The sequence below is a fragment of the Piliocolobus tephrosceles genome, chromosome 8 (genome assembly GCF_002776525.5).
Source record: "Piliocolobus tephrosceles isolate RC106 chromosome 8, ASM277652v3, whole genome shotgun sequence".
NCBI classification, from domain to species: domain Eukaryota; kingdom Metazoa; phylum Chordata; class Mammalia; order Primates; family Cercopithecidae; genus Piliocolobus; species Piliocolobus tephrosceles.
In genome coordinates, this window is record NC_045441.1 from 49,321,104 (window position 1) to 49,343,514 (window position 22,411).

The following is a 22,411-nucleotide window of genomic DNA, read 5'->3' on the forward strand; positions in this document are numbered from 1 at the left end:
ATAATATTGATAATTGCAGAGGTGATGTCAAGTGTAAAGGTTATATGAGAATTATCTTGGTGCACATCAGGAATCTTTTGCTTGTGCTTTATGAGAACAGCGGGTTTTGATTTAAGACGGTAAACAGCGATTCAGATTTCTTCCCTCAGGGCTTAAAGAAGACATGTGTGACCATGGACCAGGAACGCCCACGCTCTGACCTCAGCATAAACAACAGAAATGATCTTCGAAAGGTTTTGCATCTCGAATTTCTCTATAAGGAGAACAAGGTATGTGCTTTCTAAGGTGTGGTATGGAGTCTTGGAACTGAGTTTGGCGCTGCCAGAGCACTCACGGGCCCTGCCAGTGACAGGAGAGGCTTGAGGCGCTCTTGGCCTGCCACACTTGTAGTCAGAGAGAAACAGACCCCCCAAGTGTGGACAGACCCCCAGCAGGAGTGGGTTTTCCACCTTGGTCAGCTGGTGCCGCCCATTGGCGTGTTGTGTGTGTGTGGTTGTCGGGCTCATTTTGAACAGAGCCTGTGGCAGGGCTCAGCCTCCCACAGTTATTCCCTGTGCTCCCGCCTCCCCACACAAGGCTATTTTTAGTAAAACTGTACTTAAGAATATCGTATCCAGTTATACTAAAATTTTCCATTCCCTGCTTGTGTAAGAGTTTCCTTCTTCAGTTCTGAGTAATACCTTAGTCTTGAGTCTCCTGTGACATATAATTTAGGTAGAGGAGGGAATTGGGTTCAGCTAACCCAGGTGCATTAGAGTTGGGAAAGCAAATAGGACCGCGTTTTCTGGGGCGGGAAGAAATCTCTGATCCCCTATACTTGATCTCCCCAACCTGCTATTACAGGCTTTCATGGCACCCTATAGTTTTCCTGTTTTTGTGTTTATCACATTGGCAATAGAATATTTATGTGATTTTAAAATTAGTATCTGCCTCCCCCAATACCTTGGACACAGCAGAAGCCAGAAATGCAGTCTTTTTTGTTCACTATTATATCCCCATACATAAAGTGTTGTTCGATGGCATAGTAAATAGTCAGTATATATTTGTGGAATAAATGAATAAATGACTATACAAATGAATGAAGCTACACTTTCTTTTTTTTTTTTTGAGAGGGAGTCTCGCTCTATCGCCCAGGCTGGAGTGCAGTGGCCGGATCTCAGCTCACTGCAAGCTCCGCCTCCCAGGTTTAGGCCATTCTCCTGCCTCAGCCTCCCGAGTAGCTGGGACTACAGGCGCCCGCCACCTCGCCCGGCTAGTTTTTTGTATTTTTTTAGTAGAGACGGGGTTTCACGGTGTTAGCCAGGATGGTCTCGATCTCCTGACCTCGTGATCCACCCGTCTCGGCCTCCCAAAGTGCTGGGATTACAGGCTTGAGCCACCGCGCCCGGCCCTACACTTTCTACTTAATTTTTTAAATCTGTTATGAAGACAGAAAAAGAATGGGCTGTCCAGCAAATCTTGCCTTGTGGTTGGGCATAGTGTCAGAGTCAAAAAGAAAATGATACCGTTCGGCATTTATCACAATTTTTTAAAAAAGCAATAAAATGATATCTCATGTGGAAGTCCAATATGCAAAGCCAACAAGGGAAAATGCTCTATTTGAAGTTGAGAAAAGGAGGTCTTGCTTTCTCGGCTAGCCTCTCAGGGTCCAACTTTAAACCACTGATCAATTCCCTCCTCTCAGGAGGGAGCTGTGAGCCAGAGAGGGTTGGCTATCCAAGGTCTCACAGTCAGTTACCAGGTAGGGATGAGGCTAGAACCAGGTGTTTTGATTCCCTGTCCTATTGTAGGAGTGATTTTTTCAAATGGACTTTAGCAGTTTGGATTCGTAGGGTGGTAGGACCAAGGCTATTTTTTGAGACACCCAGAGGATCCGCTGAACCACTTGAAAACTATGCAAATACACGTCATAGGCCAGGGAGGAACCTAGGTCAGGCATCTCTCAATAAAGTGAAGGATGGAATTTCAGGCAAACATATAAACTAAAAACAACTGGCACCTACAGGAGCACTCAGATTGCTAGAAATTGTCGTGCTCTCCTTTGAGAAGAAGTAGGCATTGGCAGCCAGGTGAAGTCTATCAGGCTCAGTAAAGACATCAAATAGAAGGCCTTTGTCCTCTGGGTCATGGGGTGACATGCAGGCACCTGTATCTCCTGTCCTGTAGCAAGTACTTTGTAAGTCCTGTGGAAAGACTGGTGACCCAGGCAGCAGATGCTCTGCAATCCTCCGTCTGCTGTGTTCTAAGGCAGGAGAGTGGACTGTACACTTCAGGAGAATTTTGCACAGAGAGTGAGACAGCTACCCAGAAAATTCAGTTAACCATTCTGGTCACATTGGGCTTTTAACATAAATGTACCTTACCTAATTTCCCAAAAGTGTCTTTGACATCGAAGCTATTTTTATTCCCTCATTGTAATATAGTCTCCTTAAAGTAGTTGTTAGTTTAAGATACTTAAGATATTTTCATGAGATACTGATAAGTGCCCTGATTGATACAGCAGTTATTAGCTGTTATAGAATGAATTGGAGTGTATATTTCACAGGAAAATTATGCATTAGTCTATCTATTACATAATAATTTTGACATTCATTCAGCACAAAGCTAGCCTGATTCCAGGAAAACCCTGCAATTTAATGTTAATATTTCCAGTAACTTGTTTTAACCTATTAGGTATAGGATAGATAAAAATGCCTATGTAAATTGAGATCTTGAAAAACAATATCTAGATTCATATAAAGGCTGTGTCTGTTGTGAGCCAAGTGATGTGAAAAATCTTAAGGGATAATCAGGCAATTCAGGGGCTGAAGTCTCTCTTATTGAGAGAAAAAGCAAGAAGGCTACAATAAATATAGTATCTTTCCCCTAACTCTCTTTATTGTAGGCTTCGTTTAATCTTAGACAAAATAGTTTTTGTTTGTATCTCTTACTGAAAAAAATGGTAAAACTGTCCCGGGTTTTGTCTGATGAATCTGTTGAGTTTGGTCGTAGTCCATGGGCTGTGGGACTTAGTCCCGGAGTCCTGCTGCATGGATGAGAGGACTAGGAAGGGGGAGGACTTGGCATGCCTCGAGGGCCTGCTCTGTTAGGCTCCTTGACAGGTGCCTTGCTAGCCTGCAAAATCACAGAGTGCCCCATGTCTAGCCACGGCTCAGCAGGACCTGGGTGTTACTGGGCGAGTGGCTTGGGGACTGACACATGGCTGGGTCCCTGGGGCCAGCCTGCATATTGTTGCATGAATAGCTGTGTCTATCCACATTGCTCACGGGAATTTAAATCTTTGCTGTTCTGGCATAGTAAGTATCAGTAGGGTGTGAAAATCTATATTTTTAAAAAACGTCCAAAGGGAATATTTAGTATAGGCGGGGCTGGAAAATACTGGTATCATTTAATTCCAAAACCTGCTACTGAAGACTTTCATTTGCCTTTTGTTTTTAAGGTTGGGGTGTAAAGTGAGTCGGTCCTGACTGCCTCTCTGTGCTCTTCACATTAACCTTCTGCTTCAGTTGTCTCTATCGTTGCTGGTTTCAGTGTTAGATGCAGAGCTTACAAGCTAAAAAAATATTCAGGCCCCAAATACTTACGAATCTGTAGGGTTAGTGTTCCCTACAGACTCTGTTTGTTAAATGAAGGGATATATATTTTATAAAGTTATTCCTTGGAGCAAAAAACCAAGAGAAAATTTGCTTGGGCATGCCTCTATTCCTATCACATTTTATTCTAGTTGTTTATTGAATCACCTGTCTCATGCACTGGATGCTAGTTCTTTTAGGGTAGAGATTTTGTTTTTGTCTCTGTGTCCCTACCCAACATAGTACCTGACATATATAATATGTGGCCAGTAAATGTTGGCTGAAAGCTTGTATGAATGAGTGAGAAGTTGATAAACTTACTCAAAAAAGTGGAATAGGTGTTTTTTCCACTCTTCCGTGAAGCTGTATATAAATTAATGATTTTTTTTTCTCTCCCAATGATAGGCAAAGGAAAATCCTCTAAAAACAAGTCTTGAACTCATCACCAGATACTTTCTGGATCACTTTGGAAATACGGCTAACAATTTCACTCAAGATACCCCAATCCCTGCACTCTCAGTTCCAAAGAAAAATAACAAAGTGCCATCGAGATGCTCAGAGACTACACTGGTAAATATATATGACCTTTCAGATGAAGATGCAGGATGGAGAACATCATTGTCAGAAACAAGCAAAGCCAGGTATCTTTTCCCATTATTCTGTTCATTAGTTTCCTATTGCTGCTATAACAAATTACTATGTACTTCATGGCTGTTTCAGTCAGTATTCTCCAGAGGAACAGAATCAATATGGTCTCCCTGTGTGTGTGTGTGTGTGTGTGTGTGTGTGTGTGTGTGCGTGCGTTCGTGTATCTATATGCATATGTACCTGTATGTATATATATAAAGAAGTTTGGCCAGGTACAGTGGCTCATGCCTGTAATCCCAGCACTTTGGGAGGCCAAGGCAGGAGGATCATTTGAGGCTGGGAGTTCAAGTTCAGCCTGGATAACATAGAGAGACCCTGTCTCTACAAAAACTTAAAAACAAATTAGCTAGGGGTGGCAGTGTGCACGTCCAGTCCCAGCTACTCAGGAGGCTGAGGCGGGAAGATCGTCTGAGCCCTGGAGTTCAAGGCTGCCGTGAGTTATGATCACACCACTGCACGCTAGCTTGGGAGATGGAGTGAGACCCTGTCTCTTAAAAAAGAAAAAAAAAAAAGGTTTATTTTAAGGAGTTGGCTGATGGGACTGTAAGGGCTAGTAAGTCTGAAATCTGTAGGGCAGGCTGCAAATCTGAAAACTCAGACAGGATTTTCATGTTATAATCTTGAGAAAGAATTTATTCTTTGAGAAACATCAGATTTTGCTTTTAAGGCCTTCACCTGATGGGGTGTGGCCCACCCACATCACTGAGGATAATCTGCCTTACTTAAAGTCAACTGATTGTAAATGTTAATCACATTTACAAAATGCCTTCACAGCAACAGCTAGATTGATACTTGACTAAACAACTGGGTACCACAGCCTAGCCACATTGGCATATACAATTTAATCCTCACAGTAGGTAAAGCAATACCAATTTATTCTCTTACAGTTCTGCAGGTCAGAAGTGTAAAATCAGTCTCACTAGACTAAAGGCAAAGTGTTAGCAGGCCCGGTTCTGTCTGGCAGTTCTGAAGGGAAAATCCATTTTCTTTTCTTTTTTAGCTTCTAGAGGCCACCTATGTTCCTTGACTCTTGACCCCTTCTTCCATTTTAAAGCACATCGCTCCAGCCTCTGCTTGTGTTGTTACATCTGCTAACTTTACTGCTACCTTTGATCCTCTTGTCTCCTAAGAAGGACCCCTGTAATTACATTGGGTCCACCAGATAATCCCATTTTACGACTCTTAATTTAATCACATCTGTAAAATCCCTTTTACTGTGTAGCTAACCTGCTTATGTGTTAACCATAAGTGGGTTAACCCACTTATGCCTTGTGTTCCATTATTGGAACACTAAGCATGTGGGAGTTATTTATATCCTACTGCTCAAGGTCATCACCAAGGTCTGATTTTTCACTCGTGGAAAAATTCAAAAAATTGCAACCTCTGGCATAAATGGATTAATAGATTCCAGGGATAAGGATGTGAATATCTTTGAGGGGGTCACTGTTCAGCTTCCCACACTCTGTGTTTTCAAAATCTCTGCTGTGAAGTACTGTTATTATCCTGTTGAGGCTGTCAGAATGGACTACTTTGTGATGGAGAGTAGTTACGATTCACTGTGTTTATTTTAAATTCCATGGTTGTAAGGTTCAAGCACTTGCTTTATTTGATTTTCTTAAAAACAGGGGTATGGTATTGGTATTCTAAAAGGCAACAAAACACTGTAGAGATGGGCAAAATCTGAAAAATAAACTCTTTTAAAAATCTTAGGAAGAAAATGAATTGACATTCTTGATTGAACCTCTATTATCTGGGAAACAATGACATTAAATTACGACCTTAAGACACCGCAGTCCCCAGTAGTGAGCTTAACTTCCTGGGAATGGGTGCTGTCTTCTGGCTCCATTGAAAAGCATTTCCTTTCCTGAGGGTCGCTGAAGCTCAGGGCATGCGTGTCAAGCTGCCAAAAGGTGGGTCCATGACAAGCAATTAGCACAAGGATTCGGAGGTGCAGGGTCGTAAGGGGCTATGAAGAAGCTCTTCCTTCAAGGCACTTACTGCCTGGCTGGGAAGTGAAATACTTCTGATACAATAAAAAAACAACTAGGAAGTTGAAGCTCCTGAGTCCTACCCAGTTACCCAAGCCAAAAATGTGGGTGTTCTTGCCTCGTCCTTGTCTGTCATCTTCTGCATCTATGAGTCCTGTGAGCTCTTCACCCAGAGTGATAGTAGGCACTTTCCTTCTGTCCTCCTTTCTCTGCCCACCAGCGAGGGCCTCAGTTCACACTCCCATCCTCTTTTCCTGGTTAACTCCTACAGCCGCTCCCTGGTCTCCAGGCCTCTAGTGATCTTCCCCTCAAATCCACCCTTACCCTAAGATAGTGTGAGCTTTCCACGAAAGGAGTCTGGCCATGCCGCTCCCCTGCCGAAGGGCTTCGGACATTCCCTGCAGCTTTCAGGGTAAACTCCTTAGAATACCATGCAGAACCCCATTCCTGACCAGCCCCGGCTGCTCCCCTGAGCACATTCTGCCTTAGAGGCCTGTGTGCTGGGGCTGGGCCTTCTCCTGTTGACCTCTTGCTGCCTCATTCTCTCAGACTCAGGTGCTGCCTTCTCTGGGAGCCCTTCGGGATTTCCCCAGGCTGATTCCAGTCCCTTCCTCTCCTTGACATGCCCCAATCTCAGCACACACGACTGCCCTCCCGCATGTGACCCAGTGCCTGGTAAGCAGCTTGGCATAGGGTAGGGGCCCATACCCATTTATGGCAGAGCCCAGTAGTAGAAAATAGCTGAGCCTGTGTCACAGGAGTGCTGGCTTCTGGGTGATCAGAGGTAAGATTCCCCTTTGCCTGGATCTCTCGCTTTGTCTTGTGGGCTCTCTCTTATTCTTTCTGAGTCTCTGCGTATTCTCACGGTCTCTCACCTTCTTTTGTTCTTTTTTGCTCTCTTCCTTCCTCTCTCTCTCTCTAACACACACACACAGAGCCATTGGCACACTTGACTCCAGGTTTAGCTGAACAGCGGGGAATGCCAAGTTTGCTGTGGGTCTTCTCCACACCTCTCAGTGGTATGCGGCAAGGCTGGGCTTCACATAACCCATGACTCTACTGAAAGATTATAGTCTTCCTTAGTCATTCAGGTCTGGAAGACTAAGGATGCTCTTTAGTCTTAAGGACTTGAGGGGTCCTGTTATGGATCATCATCTCTGAATTTGTTTGCTTGTTTACTGGCCTTATTTTGTAGGGCAGACTTGCCCTGATACCAGAGTATTGTCTGTTCCTTGTCTTTCATGATAACGCACTGGCTGGTTAGAAGTCATCGTAGACTTATTAATGGGCTTACTTTGAGTGCCCATTGAATGTGGAATTTGCTATCTTTGTTATTGATTCCTTCTGGGGAGTCTGTTTTAATGAAATATTCCTTTTTCACAGACATGACAATCTTGATGGAGATGTACTTGGTAATTTTGTATCATCTAAAAGGCCCCCACACAAAAGTAAGCCCATGCAGACGGTTCCGGGTGAAACTCCTAAGTTGGCTTCTGCATGGGAGAAGACGGACAAGCTTCACTCGGAGCCCTCCTTGGATGTGAAGAGGATGGGAGAGAATTCCAGGCCAAAGTCTGGTCTGATTGTGCAAGGCATGATGGCTGGGCCCATCGCCAGCTCCCCACAGGTGGGGCTATTGCTCTTTCTGTTGTTATGAGACTGGAGGCTGAGGACTGGGCCAGGCTTAAGGCACGCCTGGGTTTATTTGGGGTACCCCACAGGACAGTCCGAGAAGAGGGCCTGTGCATGGGGTGGGAAGTACACTGCCTCTGTTTTCTCCCTGGCTCTACTGTCAATGACCCATGAGGCCTTGAGCAGATCTCCTTTCCTGCCCTTAGCTTACCCATTTTGTCTGTGAGGTGGATGCCATGGTTTTCTATTCCTCTGCTGGGTGAGAATACCTACTCAGCTTTGTCTTTGCAATTCAGGAGTGGAGAACCTATCCAGGTTTAGAGAGCATCTTTAGGCTGAGTGTGGTGGCTCACGCCTGTAATCCCAACCCTTTGGGAGGCTGAGGTGGAAGAATCGCTTGAGCCTAGAAATTGAGCCTGGGCAACATAGGGAGACACTTGTCCCACGGTGCCATCTCTACAAAAAATTAAAAAGTTAGCCAGGTGTGGTGGTGTGTATCTGTAATCCTAGCTACTTAGGCGGCTGAGTGGGGAGGATTGCTTGAACCTGGGAGGTTGAGGCTACAATGAGCTATGATCATGTGACTACTCTGGCCTGGGCAAGAGTGAGACCCTGTGTGAAAAAAACAAAAAAGAAAGAAAGAAAAAAAAAGAAAAAAAAACCAGAGAGCATCTTTTAAAATAAATGTGAAACATGATAGTTAAAAGGGACTAAAACCCCAAAGCCTTATGGTTTCATTTATTTTGCTTTTATTTTTTTCTCTTTCAAAAAAAGATTCTAAAAATTTCACATGTTGTTTTATAGTCTCCCTTACAGGGTGACCATGGTAGAGTTCCATTAGGCAGAGAGACAAAACCAAATCAGAGACATATGTAAAAGAAGTTTGCAAAACAATAAACAGAAAAGCAAAGCAAAAGTAAACACCAAACTCAAAGTGCCATATCAGTCAAATCAGGGAGCCTAAGCCAACAAAAAATAGGTGTCTGTGTCCACCTGCGCTCTCACTTACCTGCTGTATGTTTAGATGTGGGTGTAGGTGCTGGCACTGTTCTCTCAGTTCATTTGGAATTAGGACAGAAAGAAGTGAGTCCTCTCCCTGCCCCTGACTCCATCTTGTGGGATCTTTGGTCAAGGTTTTTATCTCTCTTGGCTGCAGTCTCTTCTATTAGACCAACTGTCTAAGGCCCCTTAGGGCTCTGGGATTTCAGTGCTCTCGAGATCATGCAGTCTTGGGGTCCAGATCAAGGAAGAGCCTGCCCGCCACTGTGTAGTTCAGGCCACACCTTGATGTCATACCCCATCCTAGGCCTTCCTGTTGAAGAAGGACATTCATAAACTGAACCCTGTCCAGAGGAAAGGGGCTAGAATGGTGAACAGTTTGGAGGAAATTAAAAGGTTTGGAGATGTTTAATCTTGTGGGAGATTGGCAGAATATAAGAGATTTCTTTGAATATGGAGGTTGGAATAGCCTATCTCCATGTGAGATAAACTCTGTTTGCAATCTTGAGCTTAGTCTGTAAGCCTCCTGAGAGCAGGACACTGTTGTGTTTCTGTGTAGTGCATGGTGTGTGCTTGCTGGCACCATTGTTGGGTTGAGTGGTGTAGCTTTGCCTGGTGGCTCCAGATAGCACAACTGGGCACCAGCGGATGGAGGTTGGTATAGGAGCCCTCCATTAGTCAGAGCCACTTCAGCAGTGGAGAAGGTTGTTTTGGAAGGGACTCAGCTAGTTGTGTAAAAGGGAAGTTAGGTAACCCATCTGCTGGGGACACTGTGGAAGGACCCCTGCCTGGGTGACAGTTTGGACTTACATCAGTGGTTCTTAGACTTTTAGCCTCAGGCTGTCTTTATACTCTTAAAATTATTGTGGAGTACAGAGAGCTTTTGTTTATGTAGGTGTGTCTATTGCTATTTACTGTATTCAAAATTAAAAGTGAGAAGTTAAAAATATGTACTTACAAAAATCATTAAAAATAACACTAGTAAACCTATTACATGTAACATGATATATTTTAATGAAAAAATACACTTTTCAAAACAAAAAATTAGTGAGATGAGTAGCATTGTTTTACAGTTTTTTGCAGATCTCTTTAACGTCTGGTTTTGTAGTAGATAGTTCAAGCCTCATATTTGCTTTTGCATCCAGCGTGTTGCAATATGGTGTTTTGGTTGAAGTGTATGAAGAAAATCTGGCCTCACCCAGATAAGCAGTTGGAAAAGGGAAAAGTATTTTAATAATCTTTTCAGAAAACTGAGGTATTTTTTTTTTTGATGTTACACCGAAACTAGACATGTTGTAGTTTCTTAATGTGAAATCTTAAACCATATCAGTGAACTTTTTGTACCTTATCAATTTCCTTTGGCATGTCTTGCACTTTGAATTTTTTACCCCTGAATGATTTAGTAACATAATATATTGGTCATTTGGAAAATATTGGTTACTGAGTTATATAGATCTTCCAAATGTGGACACATCTCATTAGACAAAAAGAAAATCACACCAAAAAATTTCATTTGTTGATGTCACTCCCAGCTGATCCAAGAAGTTTTTAAGTATTGCAAAGCTCTCAAACTCACAGTGGCAGTTAGAAGTTTTCCAAAATTCTAATTTTTACCTGACAGCTTGTATTTTATCACTGACAAAAATACACCATTTGTTTCCCTTGAGACATATGTAAAAGGCTCAATTGATTTTCAAGAAAATGCCTGCCAAATACCCACACTTGAGTAACCATAGTTTGTCTCTCAGTGGTTCCATGAAAAAACCAGCAAGTTCACTCGCAGCCTAGACAGTCATGCAGTGCCAGCTGCCATCCTCCACGCTCAGCGGAATGCCTGCACGCCCCTCCCACTGTGTCACTCAGGGTGTTGAAGAGATGTGTGCTGGAGAGTCTAAGGGCATAAAATGAATACTTTTTATGTGTCAGCATGGACATTCCTCAGTGAAGTCAGCACTTTGTTCACCTATTTTCACTGCGAGTGTGCAGGTAAAGAGGGCCTTGGGCGCTAGTGGAGTTTGGTGCCACTGCCTTGTTTCGTGCTTGGGACCAGCAGTTTTTCCCACTGTTGCTTTGTGCACAAAGTCAGCACAGTGGAAAAAGGCACCTGGGACCAGCAGTTTTTCCCACTGTTGCTTCGTGCACAAAGTCAACACAGTGGAAAAAGGCAAATTGTTTCATCTTACTACTATCAAAATAGTTTTGAATTCCCTAAAAGGGTCTAGGGACTCTTAGGGGTTGGTGGACTACTCTGAGGACCGGTGAACCAGAGGAGCATGGTTCACTAGTATGATGTCCTGATCATCAAGTGTGTGCAGTGGAGATCCCCTTTGTACCTGTGCTGTGACGGAGATGGCTTGCACCTGCTTCGCTGCCCAGGGCATTGCTGCAAACTTCTCCTTTTGGTAATTGTTTTGGGAGGTGGTATCTGAAACCCGCAAAGGATGTTGAAGGATGGGTTGCTATAGAATTTTGCCAGACTCTCTAGAAGGGACATTGTGGACTTTGAGTACCTTGGTCATACTTTTTGGTTGCTCAGGAGAAAAGGGCCAAAGATTGTTGGGTATTTCATCATTTTTACTACATCACTTCTGTATTTAAGAATGACTTAAGAGGCTGGGCTCCCTGCAGCAGCTCCAGCTCCCTTCAGCCAGAAGTTTGAGTCTCCTTGGGAATGGTGACTAACGTCTTCCCCACTTTGTGCAGGGGATGTCCTGAGTGGCTTTGAGAGGAGGTTTATAGTGCTTAGTAATGTCTGCTTAGCCAGAACCCTACAAAATTAAGGTTTCCTTATTCCAGCCCAGGCTTTACTATTTGATCTTGGATTATTTCTGGAAATATTGAGAGGTTCAGAATTTTAAACCAAGGAAAAGCCTGGTATGTCTGTCTTTGTCTCCCCACCCTCCCATTAATAACAACATGAGTTCCCATTTCCTCCACTAATCTTTGACGATAAGGGAGGATATGTGGATATTTCAAATGACTCCTCTAGAATTCCTTCATTTCAAACACTAAGCAAATCTTGAGTGCCTATTAGGTATACGCTGCTGAGCTGGGTGCTCTGTGAACACCAGAGGCAAATTAAGAATGACCTCTGCCATCAGGAGAGGGTTAAGACCATATGTAAGTGGGCACAGGGCAAATACATGTAGGAGTAGTGAGCGTTTGCTGACTGCTGCAGTACGTCTGGCTCTGTGCTAGTGCCTTGCACAGGTCTCATTTCATCCTCCCTACAGTCTTGTCGGAGAGAAGTACTACAGGTGCCTCATCCCTCATCCAAAACCTTTGGGCTGGATGTCTTTTGGCATTTATATATATATATATATTTTGTAAATTTAGAAAGGAAGTACAGTGCATGAGACACATACCACATAATGCCTTTTGTAGGGTTTGTGGTAGCACCCCATAAGCAAAAAACATGACCATTTCAGCAACTCCATGTAAGACTGAATATTCACATTTTAAAAAGACTATAAACAGCCTCACAACAGTTAAGAGTTTACCACAGGATTTTAAAAAGCCTTTCATTTTCAGAGGTTTTGGGATTTATTTATTTATTTTTTTTGAGATGGTGTCTTGCTGGCCCAGGCTGGAGTACAGTAATATGATCTCGACTCACTGCAATCTCTGCCTTCTGGGTTTAAGTGGTTCTCCTGCTTCCACCTCCTGAGTAGCTGAGATTACAGTCATGCACCACCAGACCTGGCTATTTTTTTGTATTTTTCGTAGATATGGGGTTTCACCATATTGGCCAGGTTGGTCTCGAATTCCTGGCCTCAAGTGATCCTCCCACCTTGGCCTCCCAAAGTGCTAGGATTACAGGCATGAACCACCATGCCCAGCCTGGTTTTGGGATTTAGAAATGACAGGTAGTGGATTGTGGACTGGTTATATTACAGTGAGGAAATCAGAGACAGGGAAGTTAAGCAGCCTGCCACAGGTGACACAGCTGATAGGTGGTAATGCAGACTGGAGCGACGGCGTCACCTGCTGCATGAACCTGCTCTCTGTAAGGGCTGCTAGAGAAAGGCCCAGGCCTGCTCTGAGGTTCCGGCAGGCGGGGTGTGCATCACTGAAAGCACAGAGGTGGGAGCATTTGAGTAGCTCCTCAAAGAATAGGCAGGATTTTAAGGGAAAGAGTCAGGGGTGGGAAAACACATTCCTGGGAGAGACATCACATCATGGGCAAATGCTTGAAGTGGGATCTGTGTTTTCTAGCTCCCCTCAAGGGTCCTCACTGCTTTTGTCCTTACTCCCTTTAGGATTCTTTTCACAGACGCTCTCTGAGACGGTCCTCACCCTCAAGCAGCTCCACCCAACCCCAAGAAGAGAGCCGGAAGGTCCCTGAGCTCTTTGTCCGTACCCAACAGGACATTCTGGCCTCGAGCAACAGCTCCCCTTCCAGGACCTCTCTGGGTCAGCTTAGTGAACTGACCATAGAAAAGCGGAAGACCATTGCCAGCAGCCCTCCCCATCTGTCCAGCAAAGGGCTGCCCCCGCGGGACAGGGCCAGGCCGAGAGATCTTTCTGAGGACAGCCCAGCAGTGGATGGCAGCACAGACGCGGAGAGGATGCCCTTGAAGCTCTACTTGCCTGGTGGTAATTCCAGGATGACCCAGGAGAGGCTGGAAAGAGCATTCAAACGGCAGGGCAGCCAGCCCGTACCTGTCAGGTGAGTGTGCTATGCAAAGGTGACGACTTTTCAAAAAGAAACTCCACCTCTCACATGTTGTCTAGTCCCTAATGGCTCCCAAGGGGCCTTCTTAGGCTTCTTGGTCTCTCAGAACAAGCCTGCGAAGTAACCAGCAAGGCAGAGTTTGTTATGGTCTACCAGGAAGAAAACTCAGCCAGAGCTCACACACCTGGAAAGCTGAAGAATGCTCTAGACAGGGGTGTCCAACCTTTCGGCTTCTCTGGGCCACATTGGAAGAAGAATTGTCTTGGGCCACACATAAAATATGCTAACAATAGTTGATGAGCTAAAAAAATCGCAAACAAACCTCAATGTTTTAAGAAAGTTTATGAATTTGTGTTGGGCTGCATTCAAAGCCGTCCTGGGCTGCATGTGGGCTGCGGGTTGGACAAGCTTGCTTTAGCTGATGGGCTCAAAACATACCTGCAGCAACATGGCCAGGCAGATGTGGCTAAGAGTTTCTTGTGGGAGGCCAGAGATACAGTGACGAATCAGCTCCCACAAGGATCCTTTAGGGCATTATTTCTATTTTATTTTATTTTTCACCCTATGCTTACTTTTATTCTTTACAGTAGGCCTTGATGATTCCTACATTGATTGATTTTTTTGATGTTAAACCAACCTTACATTCTAAGAATAAATCCCACTTGGCTATGATATATTATCTTTTTGTATATCATTGGTTTTGACTTATTAATATTTCGTGTAGGGGTTTTATGTATAAGTTTATGAAGGAGATTCGCTGGCGTATTTCCTTTCTTGCAACAGCTTTGTCAGATGCTGATACCTAGGTTATGCTAGAAGTGGTCCCTCTTTTTCTATCCCCTTGAAGAGTGAGTATAAGATTGATGTGATTTCTTTCTTAAATATTTGGGAGAATTTACTGGAGAAATTTTCTGTGCATTAGGTTGAAAGGTTTAAATTATGTATTCAATTAAAAACTTTTTAATTCAAATTTCAACTTTCTTCTTGTGTAAGTTTTGGCAAGATGTATTTTTTCAAAGACTTTGGCCACTTTATCTATATGTTTTTAATTTATTGGTATAAAATTGTATAATTATATTATCCTCTTATTATCACTTTGAAGTTTATAAGATCTATAGTTATGTCTCTGTTTCATTCCTGAGATTGGTAATTTATGTTCTTTCTCTTTTAACTGGTCTCACTAGGAATTTGTCATTTGTGTAATGTACTCAAAGAAAACTTTTGGCTTTATGTTTGTTTTCTATTTCATTGACCTCTGCTCTTATTTTTATTATTTTCTTCATTCTATTCTCTTTGAGTGTGATTTGCTATTATTTTCTAGTTTACTGATTCTCAGCCTTCTTCTTTTGTAATATCTTTTAAAGCTGCTCATTTCTCTGTAAGTAATGCTTTGTCTGTATTCCATAAGTTAATATGTTAAATATTCATATAACGTAGTTAATATATTTTCTAATTCCCATTGTGGTTTTTTTTTTTTTTTTTTTAACCCATGGGTTATTTAGACATGTACTACTAATTTCATACATTTAGGGTGTTTTTTTGTTCATATATATAGTTTATACATTATTTTTTGTTTCTGTAATTATTTATATATATTATTCTTTATGATTACAATCCTTTGATATTTGCTGAGATTTCCTTCTAGTATATATTTAAAGCTTATCTCTGATAAGCAGCATGTATTTGGAACTTTAAATCTAGTCTGATAAGTTTTTATTCTAGTTGGAATAATTATGGCATTTTAATTTTCTTTTTACTTGAGTAACTTCCTTTAGTATTTTTTAGCAGGTATGTTAATTTTTTTTTCTAGTTTTTGTTTGGAAATGTCTTTGGTTTGCTTTTTTTTTTTTTTTTGGAGACAGGGTCTCACTCTGTCACCTAGGATGGAGCGCAGTGGCGCAATTACAACTCACTGCAGCCTTGACCTCCCGGGCTCAGGCGATCCTCCCACCTTAGCTTCTTAAGTACCTGGGACCACAGATGCACTAATTTCCACACACCTGGCTAATGCTTTGTATTTTTTGTAGTGATGGGGTTTCGTTGTGTTGCCCAGGCTGGTCGTGAACTCCTGGACTCAAGCGAACTTCCTATCGTGGGCCCAGGGTAGGTATTCTCATATAACACATGGTGGGGAGGGGCTGCCTGTGGAAGAGCAGCCCACTTCCAAGAGGAAAAAGGGCAAAGCTGAGCCTAAATGCCTTTTATTTTTTATGGAATTTATCAGTTATATAATTCACATTTCCTCCCTTAGGGTGGAGTGATTAAAGGGGGGGAGAATGGCCAGGTGGGCCAGACCAGCACAGCCCTCTTCAAACTTCTAGAAAACACTGGGAGTTGAGAAAAAGCATCCTTCAACCCAGCAGTTATTATCCCCATTTCACAGATGAGGAAACTGAGGCACAGAGAATCCAAGGAACCTGACAAGGTTTCTGGGTGAATGCAGATCCAAGGGTGCACAGACTGGCAAATGGAATATAGGCTGGATTTTGGCTCTCTCTCACTCCCTCAGTGAGGCATCTTTGTGTAGTGCACATACTATACAACTCTACACAGTGCTCTTGATTTGAAACCAGGGCCAAAGTAATCCCAGTGGTAAATGTATCTGCATCCCCTACCCTTCCCAACTCCCCTCCATCAGTGCCCCCTTCCCCTTGTTGTTTAATTCAGTTTGGTAAACAGGGGTCTCAGTCGTAGTGTGTACCAGGTCCTGTGAGTTCCTCAAGGGGAGAAACGCATGTGCACATATAATTCTTCTAAAGCATGGGAAAGTACAGTGAGATGACATCAGAGCTGGCCATTAGCACAGAGCCAGCTCCACTACTCTGTCCTAAGGAAGCTGGAGGAGAGGGGCTACTTGGGGCTCTTTCAGGGCCTCCAGATATCAGGTTCAGGAAAATCCATGGAAGCCACACCTAGGGGCAAAGGTGGGGTTAGAGAGCAGGTGGAGGATGCAACCTGCTGAGATGTTAGGAGGTGTGAGTATCTGTGCAGTCAGGCGCTCCTAACTCTGACTCCTCAGATTTGACCCCAGGAGCTGGAGGGACTATTTTCTGGTTTATTTTTTGTTTTTCTTCTGTGTCCTTTGATATCAAAAGATGCTTGGATTCCTTTGGAGGGGGAGATGCACTCTGATTTTTTGAATTTCCAGCTTTTCTGCACTGCTTTTTCCCTATCTTTGTGGTTTTATCTGCCTTTGGTCATTGATGATGGTGACGTACTGATGGGGTTTTGGTGTGGGTGTCCTTTCTGCTTGTTAGTTTTCCTTGTAGCAGTCAGGTCCCTCAGCTGTAGGTCTGTTGGAGTTTGCTTGAGGTCCACTCCAGACCCTGTTTGCCTGTGTATCAGCAGCGGAGGCTGCAGAAGATAGAATATTGCTGAACAGCGAGTGTTGCTGTCTGATTCTTGCTCAGGAAGCTTCCTCTCAGGGGTGTACCCCACCGTGTGAGGTGTGAGGTGTTGGTCTGCACCTAGTCGGGGATGTCTCCCAGTTAGGCTACTCAGGGGTCAGGGACCCACTTGAACAGGCAGTCTGTCTGTTCTCAGATCTTAACCTCCGTGCTGGGAGATCCACTGCTCTCTTCAAAGCTATCAGACAGGGGCATTTACCTCTGCCAAGGTTTCTGCTGCTTTTTGTTTAGCTATGCCCTGTCCCCAGAGGAGAAGTCTACAGAGGCAGGCCTCCTTGAGCTGTGGTGGGCTCCACCCAATTCGAGCTTCCCAGTGGCTTTGTTTACCCACTTAAGCTTCAGCAATGGCAGGCGCCCCTCCCCCAGCCTCGCTGCCGCCTTGCAGTTAGATCTCAGACTGCTGTGCTAGCAATGAGGGAGGCTCCGTGGGCATGGGACCCTCCGGGCCAGGTGTGGGATATAATCTCCTGGTGTGCCGTTTGCTAAGACCCTTGGTAAAGCGCAGTATTAGGGTGGGAGTTACTCGATTTTCCAGGTGTTGTATGTCTCATTTTCCCTTGGCTAGGAAAAGGGATTCCCTTCCCCCTTGTGCTTCCCAGGTGAGGCGATGCCTTGCCCTGCTTCAGCTCTCGCTGGTCGGGCTGCACCAGCTGACCAGCACCGATTGTCCGGCACTCCCCAGTGAGATGAACCGGGTACCTCAGTTGAAAATGGAGAAATCACCCATCTTCTGTGTCACTCACGCTGGGAGCTGGAGGCTGGAGCTGTTCCTATTCGGCCATCTTGGGCGTGAGCAACGGAACAAAGCTGGATGGAGAATGACTTTGATGAGTTGAGAGAAGAAGGCTTCAGTTGATCAAACTTCTCAGAGCTAAAGGAGGAAGTACGTAACCAGCGCAAAGAAACTAAAAACCTTGAAAAAAGAATGGATGAATGGATAACTAGAATAATCAATGCAGAGAAGACCTTAAAAGAACTGATAGAGATGAAAACCATAACACAAGAACTACGTGACAAATGTACAAGCTTCAGTAACCGACTTGATCAACTGGAAGAAGGAGTATCAGTGATTGAAGATCAAATGAATGAAATGAAGCAAGAAGTGTGGAGAAAAAAAAGTAAAAAGAAATGAACAAAGCCTCTAAGAAGTATGGGATTATGTGAAGAGACCAAATCTACGTCTGATTAGTGTGCCTGAAAGTGACAGGGAAAATGGAACCAAGTTGGAAAACACTCTGCAGGATATCATCCAGGACAACTTCCCCAACCTAATAAGGCAGGCCAACATTCAAATTCAGGAAATACAGAGAACGCCACAAAGATACTCCTCGAGAAGAGCAGCTCCAAGACACGTAATTGTCAGATTCACCAAAGTTGAAATGAAGGAAAAAATATTAAGGGCAGCCAGAGAGAAAGGTCAGGTTACCCACAAAGCGAAGCCCATCAGACTAACAGCAGATCTCTCAGCAGAAACTCTCCAAGCCAGAAGAGAGTGGGGGCCAATATTCAACATTCTTAAAGAAAAGAATTTTCAACCCAGAAATTAATATCTAGCCAAAATAAGTTTCATAAGTGAAGGAGAAATAAAATCCTTTACAGACAAACAAATGCTTAGAGATTTTGTCACCACCAGGCCTGCCCTACAAGAGATCCTGAAGGAAGCACTAAACATGGAAAGGAACAACAGGTACCAGCCATTACAAAAACATGTCAAAATGTAAAGTCCATCAATGCTAGGAAGAAACTGCATCAACTAGCGAGCAAAATAACCAGCTAATATCATAATGACAGGATCAAGTTCACACATAACAATATTAACCTTAAATGTAAATGGACTAAATGGTCCAATTAAAAGACACAGACTGGCAAACTGGATAAAGAGTCAAGACCCATCAGTTTGCTGTATTCAGAAGACCCATCTCACATGCAGAGACACACATAGCCTCAACATAAAGGGATGGAGGAAGATCTACCAAGCAAATGGAAAACAAAAAAGAGCAGGGGTTGCAATCCTTGTCACTGATAAAACAGACTTTAAACCATCAAAGATCAGAGGAGGCAAAAAAGGCCATTACATAATGGTAAAGGGATCAATTCATCAGGAAGAGCTAACTATCCTAAATATATATGCACTCAATACAGGAGCACCCAGATTCATAAAGCAAGTCCTTAGAGACTTACAAAGAGACTTAGATTCCCATACAATAATAACAGGAGGCTCTAACACCGCACTGTCAACATTAGACAGATCAACGAGACAGAAAGTTAACAAGGATATCCAGGAATTGAACTCAACTCTGCACCAAGTGGATGTAATAGACATCTACAGAACTCTCCACCCCAAATCAACAGAATATACATTCTTCTCAGCACCACATTGCACTTATTCCAAAATTGACCACGTAGTTGGAAGTAAAGCACTCCTCAGCAAATGTAAAAAACAGAAATTATAACAAACTGTCTCTCAGACCACAGTGCAATTAAACTAGAACTCAGAACTAAGAAACTCAATCAAAACTGCTCAACGACATGGAAACTGAACAATCTGCTCCTGAATGACTACTGGGTGCGTAACAAAATGAAGGCAGAAATAAAGATGTTCTTTGAAACCAATGGGAACAAAGATACAACATACCAGAATCTCTGGTACACATTTAAAGCAGTGTGTAGAGGGAAATTTATAGCACTAAATGCCCACAAGAGAAAGCAGGAAAGATCTAAAATTGACACTCTAACATCACAATTGAAAGAACTAGAGTGGCAAGAGCAAACACATTCAAAAGCTAGCAGAAGGCAAGAAATAACTAAGATCAGAGCAGAGCTGAAGGAGATAGAGACACAAAAAACCCTCCAAAAAATCAATGAATCCAGGAGCTGGTATTTTGAAAAGATCAACAAAATTGATAGACCTCTAGCAAGACTAATAAAGAAGAAAAGAGAGAAGAATCAAATAGACGCAATAAAAAATGATAAAGGGGATATCACCACCGACCCCACAGAAATACAAACTACCATCAGAGAATACTATAAACACCTCTACGCAAATAAACTAGAAAACCTAGAAGAAATGGATAATTTCCTGGACACTTACACTCTTCCAAGACTAAACCAGGAAGAAGTTGAATCCCTGAATAGACCAATAGCAGGCTCTGAAATTGAGGCAATAATTAATAGCCTACCAACCAAAAAAAGTCCAGACCAGACGGATTCACAGCCGAATTCTACCAGAATTACAAGGAGGAGTTGGTACCATTCCTTCCGAAACTATTCCAGTCAATAGAAAAAGAGGGAATCCTCCCTAACTTATTTTATGAGGCCAACATCATCCTGATACCAAAGCCTGACAGAGATACAACAAAAAAAGAGAATTTTAGAACAGTATCCCTGATGAACATCGATGCAAAAATCCTCAATAAAATACTGGCAAACCAAATCCAGCAGCACATCAAAAAGCTTATCCACCATGATCAAGTGGGCTTCATCCCTGGGATGCAAGGCTGGTTCAACATATGCAAATCAATAAACGTATTCCAGCATATAAACAGAACCAAAGACAAAAACCACATGATTATCTCAATAGATGCAGAAAAGGTCTTCGACAAAATTCAACAGCCCTTCATGCTAAAAACTCTCAATAAATTCGGTATTGATGGAACGTATCTCAAAATAATAAGAGCTATTTATGACAAACCCACAGCCAATATCATACTGAATGGGCAAAAACTGGAAGCATTCCCTTTGAAAATTGGCACAAGACAGGGATGCCCTCTCTCACCACTCCTATTCAACATAGTGTTGGAAGTTCTTGCTAGGGCAATCAGGCAAGAGAAAGAAATAAAGGATATTCAGTTAGGAAAAGAAGAAGTCAAATTGTCCCTGTTTGCAGATGACATGATTGTATATTTAGAAAACCTCATCATCTCAGCCCCAAATCTCCTTAAGTTGATAAGCAACTTCAGCAAAGTCTCAGGATACAAAATCAATGTGCAAAAATCACAAGCATTCTTATACACCAGTAACAGACAAACAGAGAGCCAAATCATGAGTGAACTCCCATTCACAATAGCTTCAAAGAGAATAAAATACCTAGGAATCCAACTTACAAGGGGTGTAAAGGACCTGTTCAAGGAGAGCTACAAACCACTGCTCAGTGAAATAAAAGAGGATACAAACAAATGGAAGAACATACCATGCTCATGGATAGGAAGAATCAATATTGTGAAAATGGCCATACTGCCCAAGGTAATTTATAGATTCAATGCCATCCCCATTAAGCTACCAATGACTTTCTTCACAGAATTGGAAAAAACTGCTTTAAAGTTCATATGGAACCAAAAAAGACCCCGCATTTCCAAGACAATCCTAAGCCAAAAGAACAAAGCTGGAGGCATCACGCTACCTGACTTCAAACTATACTACAAGGCTACAGTAACCAAAACAGCATGGTACTGGTACCAAAACAGAGATATAGACCAATGGAACAGAACAGAGCCCTCAAAAATAATACCACACATCTATGGCCAACTGTTCTTTGACAAACCTGAGAGAAACAAGAAATGGGGAAAGGATTCCCTATTTAATAAATGGAGCTGGGAAAATTGGCTAGCCATAAGTAGAAAGCTGAAACTGGATCCTTTCCTTACTCCTTATACGAAAATTAATTCAAGATGGATTAGAGACTTAAATGTTAGACCCAAAACCATAAAAATCCTAGAAGAAAACCTAGGTAATACCATTCAGGACATAGGCTTGGGCAAGGACTTCATGTCTAAAACACCAAAAGCAATGGCAACAAAAGCCAAAATTGACAAATGGGATCTAATTAAACTAAAGAGCTTCAGCACAGCAAAAGAAACTACTGTCAGAGTGAACAGGCAACCTACAGAATGGGAGAAAATTTTGCAATCTACTTATCTGACAAAGGGCTAATATCCAGAACCTATAAGTAACTCAATCAGATTTACAAGAAAAAAACAAACAACCCCGTCAAACAATGGGCAAAGGATATGAACAGACATTTCTCAAAAGAAGACATTCATATGGCCAACAGACACATGAAAAAATGCTCATCATCACTTGCCATCAGAGAAATGCAAATCAGAACCACAATGAGATACCATCTCACACCAGTTAGAATGGCAATCATTAAAAACCAGGAAACAACAGGTGCTGGAGAGGATGTGGAGAAATAGGAACACTTTTACACTGTTGGTGGGACTGTAAACTAGCTCAACCATTGTGGAAAACAGTGTGGCGATTCCTCAAGGATCTAGAACTAGAAATACCATTTGACCCAGCCATCCCATTACTGGGTACATACCCAAAGGATTATAAATCATGCTGCTATAAAGACACATGCACACGTATGTTTATTGCGGCACTATTCACAATAGCAAAGACTTGGAATCAACCCAAATGTCCATCAGTGACAGACTGGATTAAGAAAATGTGGCACATATACACCATGGAATACAATGCAGCCATAAAAAA

General features: G+C 42.8%; 1 protein-coding gene across 1 annotated transcript in view; it reads left to right on the top strand.

Annotated features, from left to right (window-relative positions):
• Positions 1 to 22,411, top strand: part of MINDY4 (MINDY lysine 48 deubiquitinase 4) — a 132,858-nt gene that overhangs the window by 7,225 nt on the left and 103,222 nt on the right. The window contains exons 2-5 of the mRNA XM_023186026.2: positions 150 to 269; positions 3,978 to 4,213; positions 7,592 to 7,835; positions 13,099 to 13,508. Coding sequence (XP_023041794.1) covers positions 150 to 269; positions 3,978 to 4,213; positions 7,592 to 7,835; positions 13,099 to 13,508 — 1,010 coding nt within the window. The remainder of the gene's footprint in view (positions 1 to 149; positions 270 to 3,977; positions 4,214 to 7,591; positions 7,836 to 13,098; positions 13,509 to 22,411) is intronic.